The sequence below is a fragment of the Onthophagus taurus genome, chromosome 6 (genome assembly GCF_036711975.1).
Source record: "Onthophagus taurus isolate NC chromosome 6, IU_Otau_3.0, whole genome shotgun sequence".
NCBI classification, from domain to species: domain Eukaryota; kingdom Metazoa; phylum Arthropoda; class Insecta; order Coleoptera; family Scarabaeidae; genus Onthophagus; species Onthophagus taurus.
The window spans coordinates 2045355-2054645 of NC_091971.1; the positions used below are offsets into that span (position 1 = coordinate 2045355).

The 9291-nt window shown below is 28.8% G+C and overlaps 1 protein-coding gene across 1 annotated transcript; it reads right to left on the minus strand.

Moving 5' to 3' along the window:
- Positions 1 to 5514: 5514 nt before the first annotated feature.
- Positions 5515 to 7790, minus strand: LOC111424902 (putative fatty acyl-CoA reductase CG5065). The gene is made up of 8 exons (XM_023058626.2): positions 7548 to 7790; positions 7260 to 7505; positions 7058 to 7203; positions 6892 to 7001; positions 6642 to 6834; positions 6344 to 6580; positions 6025 to 6288; positions 5515 to 5965 (listed from the first exon to the last, which is right to left on the minus strand). The coding sequence occupies exons 1-8, from the start codon at positions 7734 to 7736 to the stop codon at positions 5887 to 5889; spliced, it is 1464 nt and encodes a 487-aa protein (XP_022914394.2). The 5' UTR covers positions 7737 to 7790; the 3' UTR covers positions 5515 to 5886.
- Between the last annotated feature and the right edge of the window lie 1501 nt (positions 7791 to 9291).

The following is a 9291-nucleotide window of genomic DNA, read 5'->3' on the forward strand; positions in this document are numbered from 1 at the left end:
ATATGCATATTCCAAGAAATCGATTTTATACGAATTATTAAAATTTAATCGGTAAGAAATGGAAAATCGAAAAAATTGTCAATTATTTCAACAATTTATTTCTCAAGAACTAAAAGCGATTTTTCAAAACGTCTTTTTGCATTAAAAAGAGGATACTTTAATTAACAATTGGTGATATTTCCACAAGGATCCTTCAAGAAATTATTTTTATAGCGAATTTTGAAAATATCGATGAAAATTGAAACATCAAAAATTTTATCAAAATTTCAAATATTGTTTTCTCAAAAACTAAAAGTTATTTTTCAAAACTGGTTGGTTCATTGTAAAGAGGACACTTTTATTAACATTTTGAGAAATTTTCATATGCATATTCCAAGAAATCGATTTTATACGAATTATTAAAATTTAATCGGCGAGAAATGCAAAATTCGAAAAAATTGTCGATTATTTCAACAATTTATTTCTCAAGAACTAAAAGCGATTTTTCAAAACGGCTTTTTGCATTAAAAAGAGGATACTTTAATTAATAATTGGTGATATTTCCACAAGGATCCTTCAAGAAATTATTTTTATAGCGAATTTTGAAAATTATCGATGAAAATTGAAACATCGAAAATTTTATCAAAACTTCAAATATTGTTTTCTCAAAAACTAAAAGTTATTTTTCAAAACGGGTTGGTTCATTGTAAAGAGGACACTTTTATTAACATTTTGAGAAATTTTCATATGCATATTCAAAGAAATCGATTTTATACGAATTATTAAAATTTAATCGGCGAGAAATGTAAAATTTGAAAAAATTGTCGATAATTTCAACAATTTATTTCTCAAGAACCAAAAGCGATTTTTCAAAACGGCTTTTTGCATTAAAAAGAGGATACTTTAATTAATAATTGGTGATATTTCCACAAGGATCCTTCAAGAAATTAATTTTATAGCGAATTTTGAAAATTATCGATGAAAATTGCAATATCAAAATTTTTATCAAAACTTCAAATATTGTTTTCTCAAAAACTAAAAGTTATTTTTCAAAACGGGTTGGTTCATTGTAAAGAGGACACTTTTATTAACATTTTGAGAAATTTTCATAAATATGCATATTCCAAGAAATCGATTTTATACCAATTATTAAAATTTAATCGGCAAGAAATGGAAAAATCGAAAAAATTGTCGATTATTTCAACAATTTATTTCTCAAGAACTAAAAGCGATTTTTCAAAACGGCTTTTTGCATTAAAAAGAGGATACTTTAATTAATAATTAGTGATATTTCCACAAAGATCCTTCAAGAAATTATTTTTATAGCGAATTTTGAAAATTATCGTTGAAAATTGAAACATCAAAAAATTTATTAAAATTTCAAATATTGTTTTCTCAAAAACTAAAAGTTATTTTTCAAAACGGGTTTGTTCATTGTAAAGAGGACACTTTTATTAACATTTTGAGAAATTTTCATATGCACATTCCAAGAAATCGATTTTATACGAATTATTAAAATTTAATCGGTAAGAAATGGAAAAATCGAAAAAATTGTCAATTATTTCAACAATTTATTTCTCAAGAACTAAAAGCGATTTTTCAAAACGGCTTTTTGCATTAAAAAGAGGATACTTTAATTAATAATTGGTGATATTTCCACAAGGATCCTTCTAGAAATTAATTTTATAACGAATTTTGAAAATATCGATGAAAATTGAAACATCGAAAATTTTATCAAAATTTCAAATATTGTTTTCTCAAAAACTAAAAGTTATTTTTCAAAACGGGTTTTTTCATTGGAAAGAGGGCACTTTTATTAACACGTTTGGAAATTTTTATACTCATATTCCAAGAACTGGATTTTATACGAATTTTTAAAACATAATTGGCGAAAATTGCAAAATTCGAAAAATTGTCGATCATTTCAAAAATTTATTTCTCAAGAACTGAAAGTGATTTTTCAAAGCGGCTTTTTGCATTAAAAAGAGAATACTTTAATTAATAATTGGTGATATTTCAACAAGGATTCTTCAAGAAATTAATTTTATAGCGAATTTTGAAAATTATCGATGAAAATTGCAACATCGAAATTTTTATCAAAACTTCAAATATTGTTTTCTCAAAAACTAAAAGTTATTTTTCAAAACGGGTTTTTTCATTGGAAAGAGGACACTTTTATTAACACGTTTGGAAATTTTCATACTCATATTCCAAGAACTGGATTTTATACGAATTTTTAAAACATAATCGGCGAAAATTGCAAAATTCGAAAAAATTGTCGATCATTTCAAAAATTTATTTCTCAAGAACTAACAGCGATTTTTCAAAACGGCTTGTTACATTAAAAAGAGGATACTTTAATTAATAATTGGTGATATTTCCACAAGGATCCTTCAAAAAATTAATTTTATAGCGAATTTTGAAAATTATCGATGAAAATTGCAACAACGCAAAATTTATCAAAACTTCAAATATTGTTTTCTCAAAAACTAAAAGTTATTTTTCAAAACGGGTTTTTTCATTGGAAAGAGGACACTTTTATTAACACGTTTGGAAATTTTTATACTCACATTCCAAGAACTGGATTTTATACGAATTTTTAAAACATAATCGGTGAAAATTGCAAAATTCGAAAAAATTGTCGATCATTTCAAAAATTTATTTCTCAAGAACTGAAAGTGATTTTTCAAAACGGCTTGTTGCATTAAAAAGAGGATACTTTAATTAATAATTGGTGATATTTCAACAAGGATTCTTCAAGAAATTAATTTTATAGCGAATTTTGAAAATTATCGATGAAAATTGCAACATCGAAATTTTTATCAAAACTTCAAATATTGTTTTCTCAAAAACTAAAAGTTATTTTTCAAAACGGGTTGGTTCATTGGAAAGAGGACACTTTTATTAACACGTTGGAAAATTTTTATACTCATATTCCAAGAACTGGATTTTATACAAATTTTTAAAACTTAGGCCCACTTTTACCATCTTCCTGATAAACTATCTAGAGGATAGTTGCCATGGTTACGGCGGTTTTAAGCGCTCTCATTGGCTAAGAACTGGATTTATCTATCGGATAAATTTATCAGGCGGTGGTAAAAGTGGGCCTTAATCGGCGAAAATTGCAAAATTCGAAAAAATTATTGATAATTTCAAAAATTTATTTCTCAAGAACTGAATGTGATTTTTCAAAACGGCTTTTTGCATTAAAAAGAGAATACTTTAATTAATAATTGAAAGTGATAACAGCGACAGTTCTGTTAGTAATGAATGTGATGTTAGTAATGATGAATTACAAGCAAAGAGAAGAAAACTAGACGAAACTGCAACAAGAGATTTTATACATCGTATTGGAATTGTTCCAATGAGGTTGCTAATGACAAACCTGATATAAATAAAGTTGTATTCAATGAAAATAGTCCTATTGGGGTTGAACTTGATTATTATCTGCAGTTTCCAACACCTAAAACGTTTTTAAAATAGGTTAAAATACTTTGGCGGATAAGTTTTCGAGATTCTACTGTATAATACTTAAATCACTTAAAAATGTTTAAGTAAACAATATAATTTTACTCTTTACTACAAAATACAATAAATTATTAATCCTTTTTGCAACAATCCCCGTGAAGATGTAATTTAATAATCTATTTCTATCATAATATTTATTCTTGAATTTTAAATATTTTTTTTTATGGAAAATTTTCACTGCTGAAACCATTAATAAAAACTAATAATAATAAGAACTTAAATAAACCATACAATAAAACGTTCATTTCCGTTCCAACATAAAAGAAAATACAAGGTGTCAACAAGAACACACAAGAAAAGTTCTATTCACATTTTCGGGTATCTTTTTAAAACTGGTCGAGGAGGATACAGTTCCTATTCCTTTGTCAACAATCAGTTACTTATATGTCCATTATCACGCCATTGAGGCATTCTAGTAGTTTTTATTGAAACGAAGTGTCGACTGCCACCGGTCGGTCTTACAATGAGTCTTAATAAAATAACAACGTTTTTCAATGGCACTAAATTGTGCAAATACAATAAAGAGACATTTAGCTAGGATAGTTCACCACAGGAGGGTTAACCGAGGGTCCAGTTCGGAATTCAGGTGTTGGAAATAAGAATGTTTATGGACCACACTGGTGAAGAAAATATTTACAGTGAAAACATGAAATTTTTTCGGAGAACAAAAAATTCTAAAGTTAATTACCTTGAGGTGTTGTCTGTGAGAAAAAACTCCTTCAGATCCATATATTATTCCTCAGTATATATCTTGGGCTTTCTATATAAACCACGGCGAACGCCTTTCAGTTACAAAGATGAGACGACCCTCGTAAGAAATTCCCTCCCAAAACCATATTTTAACCGATTTAATATGGATATAAAGCCAAAAGAGCTGACAGCGAGCACAATGCGCAATTATCAACGCATTCCCGGGCATCTAACAGCTGGGGGACTAGCAGCAGCACCAGCAGCGGTGTTCAAAACCCAAAAGAGTCGCCCATTAACGAAAAATAAACGAAATAATCGAGCACACGACACAAATTAAATTAATTTTGAATTATGGGACCGAGTCGCAAAAATAGCCGCGGAACGATAAATTCCCTTTTGTACGAATTAACGGTCGCTTATGCCGCACACGCCACCGTATGAAGGGGGGCGAGAACACGTGTAGTAATTAGTATTTATGGGTGTACGTCACATGTAGGATAACACCTAAATAAATTACTGAATTATTTATGAAGCTCGGCCGCGGAGTTGAGTAACAAGTAACCTGACGCTTCGATGCATCATCATTATGCTTAATACGTGCTGCCAACCATCCTCGCACGGTCCCATTAATGAAACACTATCCAAAGAACCTATTAATTATATGATAATTTTAAAATTCATCGTTTTCATTTCAATGTATTTATCCATTATCAACTAATTAAAGGTGATTTATTTATAAAGTTTTGCTAAACGTCTAATGAACGGTTTCGCTGAGCCACCCTGTATATATGGTTATCAATATAATACATTTGCAGTATTCGTTGTTGAAAATCCCAAAACAAGTCATTAAGATGACAAATTTGTCTTTTTAAATATATGAACTTGGTCGGTTTGTTTTCTTTTAAAATTGTAAGTTTGAAAGCTTATTGCTTTTGTACAAGTGACAGATTTTCCATTATGGTAAATACTGTAAATAGTTTATCTTGTAGTATCATTATCTCTTTGAGTTAAAACCTCAAAGGAATCTGCGTAGAAAATTAGGGTTATTCTTACTTTGTGTTTACCTTCTTGGAATTTGGAACACACACTTTTAAAACGTGCTACTTCCAAACGATTTAGTTCGACTTATTTAGACTTTTTTTATTTATAATTATTGTTATAATAATTCACACTAAACCGACTAGAAATGTAAACACGGCCTAAAGAATAAAGGTAGATCGAAGGTAGATCTAAGAGGGTCGCCGCTTTCGATGGGAACGGGTGCGAATCGCACGATCAAAGCGAGCCGACCCTGTTAATATCCCTGGCGCCGAAAAATGGACCCATTCACGCTTGCCAACGTTGAGGTGTCTAGGTTAGCTGCTTGGGTGGCGCTCCGGAGGCCCCCGTAACCAATTTCAGTAGGCCTGTCAATGGCTAAGAACTAGTTCCCTTTATCTTCCCCTCAACACCGATACCCTCCTACATCTTCTTCTTCTACCTTCCCTGGTTTACCTTCACCTGGAATTCCTATGCCACATTAGTTACTTATGACCATTAACGAACTGCCCATCATCTCTTTAAACGTTATTAATAATTCTATTTTGCCACTTCCCCATTTTGACAAACACTTGTGTGCTACCACTGAATATTGTGCCGAAAGAAATTTAGGTTTTTTGTAGCATAACATATTTATAAAGTTAAAAGGAATTAAAAATGTTTTACAAAAATCCATTTCAGTACAAAATAAATAAAAAAAACTTTGATTAATAAATCCAATACAAATAATCTGCAAATAAATCAATATTAATTTTGTTATATTTTAGTCGTCCATATAATTGATCTTACATTTTATTACGGATCCTGTAAAGAGACAAGTTTTCTAAAGTTTCTTTCAACAAATACTTATTTGCCGTTTTGAAACAATCTTTACAATACTTTCTAAATTTGTTTTCTTCAAAATTTTCAATTATGTAGAATACGTTACTATCATATGTGTTAAGTTTTTCATGCAATTTTAAGAAATTAGTATTACTAAAGATCCATTTCTTTGTAGTGAAGGGTCGGAGAACTTTCCAAGTCAACAATAAACGCTTTTGTATATTAATTAAGCTATAAGTTTAAATAAAATAATATTAATTTAATAATTTTATATAGTAATACTTACAAAGGTTTTTGCAAAAAGATGATTAATAAAAAATCAATTATTATAGCCGGAAGTATTTGAAAAAGAATTACATTGATGATATACAAATAATAAGACGTTGTCAAGTGTGGCTTAGGATACCATAAAATAAGTTTATATGGATACTTTATAGCCAAATATTGAAACGTAACGAACATATCTCGCCAAGTAGGACGAAGAACATCACCACAAGATACATTAATCACACGATCACAATACCTAAATACCAAATTAAATAATACCAAAGTTGTTTTTAAAGAAATATATAATATACACATACATGTTCGTTGCACGTTCATATCCACTAACAATTAAAGAATTTATAGCAACATCAACTGGTATTATTTGCGGGACAAGATTCTCATCAATAATTCCGCTTCTTACAATTCCTTTACCTCCAGCATAAAATAATCCTATGGGTCCATTTAAATTATCCACCCAGCCGGGAATTGGCTCTTTTATTGCAGGGAAAACTAAAAATGGATTATTCGAAAACTTTTCTTTAAGTTAGTATTTCTTTATTGTGTCACCAATGGAAGGTCTTGATATTATTAAAGGAATTTTATCATTCATATCCATGGCAATCATCTCAGACAATCTTTTGGTAAATGTATAAGTGTTCGGATGGGGACCTAATAATCTACATAAATTACATCGCAATATAATTTGTAGAATTTAAAATCAATTTAATCATACCTTTTCGTAATATTATTTAAAGATTTGTCATCCATCCATTCGACCAAATCAATTATTTTATAAGGATCAAGATCCATGGAGTAAATTTTCTCCTCCGCATTCATAATTTCAACATTACAAAAAGCAGTCGATAAATGCACAACAGACTAGAATTAAATTAAATTAAATTATTTTATTATTTTACTTCAATTTTATTACTTACCTTTAAAGCTTTCATATTCACACAAAATTTAAATAATTGATATGTTGATTTAGTATTTGTTATAACTGCTTCTTTTAAAGGAAGATCCATTCTAACACATGCGGCAAGGTGGAATACAATCGAGACCTCTTCAATTAATTTTTTCTTATCAACTTCCGACAATTCAAAATTTTCTTTTGATACGTCACCGGATATAACCTCGATTTTATCGTAAGCTTTTGCGTTCATATCATGAAACGTAAAAATCTTTAAAGATTTTTAGTATATTTTTCGTCATTTAAAACTCACCACGTCATCAGTTAATTTCTTGAGTCTTTCTTGAGGTGAACAACCTTTTTTAGGACGTAATAGAATGTAAATTTTTTTTATTTCCGGCAAGCTACGTACTAATTTTTCTAATAGCACTTTTCCCATATAACCAGTTGCGCCGGTTATAAAAATCGTTTTTTCACTATAAAACTCTGTGATCGGACTCATTTTCAACAGAGATATTGTGTCTAACCAACATTTAAAAAAGTAATCTCAGAGAGCACGTTAAACAATGCGAGGAACTATTTATATGAACTACTTATTATACCAATCAAAATTTCAATTCATTTCCGTTTACGTAACTGCATTTTATTCAATTGTATACGATTTTAAGAAAGAATTGTGGGTTAATTTGCATACATTAACTGAAACTGCGACTCGCCATTCTCTAAAACTATATGTAAGCTTGATTTTAGTTCAACATTCGATACAATAAAATTTCGAAAAAATTGTCGACCATTTAAAAAATTTATTTCTCAAGAACTAAAAGTGATTTTTCAAAACGGCTTGTTGCATTAAAAAGAGGATACTTTAATTAATAATTGGTGATATTTCCACAAGGATTCTTCAAGAAATTAATTTTATAGCGAATTTTGCAAGTTATCGATGAAAATTGCAACATCGAAAATTTTATCAAAACTTCAAATATTGTTATCTCAAAAACTAAAAGTTATTTTTCAAAACGGGTTGGTTCATTGAAAAGAGGGCACTTTTATTAACACTTTGAGAAATTTTCATACTCCTATTCCAAGAACTGGATTTTATACGAATTTTTAAAACTTAATCGGCAAAAATTGCAAAATTCGAAAAATTTTTCGATCATTTCAAAAATTTATTTCTCAAGAAATGAAAGTGATTTTTCAAAACGGCTTTTTGCATTAAAAAGAGGATAGTTTAATTAATAATTACTGATATTTCCACAAGGATCCTTCAAGAAATTAATTTTATTGCGAATTTTGAAAATTATCGATGTAAATTGCAATATCGAAAATTTTATCAAAACTTCAAATATTGTTTTCTCAAAAACTAAAAGTTATTTTTCAAAACGGGTTGGTTCATTGAAAAGAGGGCACTTTTATTAACACTTTGAGAAATTTTCATACTCCTATTCCAAGAACTGGATTTTATACGAATTTTTAAAACTTAATCGGCAAAAATTGCAAAAATCTAAAAAATTTTCGATCATTTCAAAAATTTATTTCTCAAGAACTGAAAGTGATTTTTCAAAACGGCTTGTTGCATTAAAAAGAGGATACTTTAATTAATAATTACTGATATTTCTACAAGGATCCTTCAAGAAATTAATTTTATAACGAATTTTGCAAGTTATCGATGAAAATTGCAACATCGAAAATTTTATCAAAACTTCAAATATTGTTATCTCAAAAACTAAAAGTTATTTTTCAAAACGAGTTGGTTCGTTGAAAAGAGGACACTATTATTAACAGTTTGGGAAAATTTCATACTCATATTCGAAGAACTGGATTTTATACAAATTTTTAAAACATAATAGGCGAAAATTGTAAAGTTAAAAAAATTTTCGATCATTTCAAAAATTTATTTCTCAAGAACTGAAAGTGATTTTTCAAAACGGCTTTTTGCATTAAAAAGAGGATACTTTAATTAATAATTACTGATATTTCCACAAGGATCCTTCAAGAAATTAATTTTATAACGAATTTTGAAAATTATCGATGAAAATTGCAATATCAAAACTTCAAAT

What these genes read in the sequence shown, in the direction of transcription:
- LOC111424902 (XM_023058626.2), bottom strand. Translation starts at nt 7,736, where the DNA reads ATGAGTCCGATCACAGAGTTTTATAGTGAAAAAACGATTTTTATAACC. An exon ending in AATATCAAGACCTTCCATTG is followed by an intron (nt 6,835 to 6,891) that starts GTGACACAATAA and finishes ATCCATTTTTAG; the next exon opens with TTTTCCCTGCAATAAAAGAG. An exon ending in TATGAACGTGCAACGAACAT is followed by an intron (nt 6,581 to 6,641) that starts GTATGTGTATAT and finishes TTTGGTATTTAG; the next exon opens with GTATTGTGATCGTGTGATTA.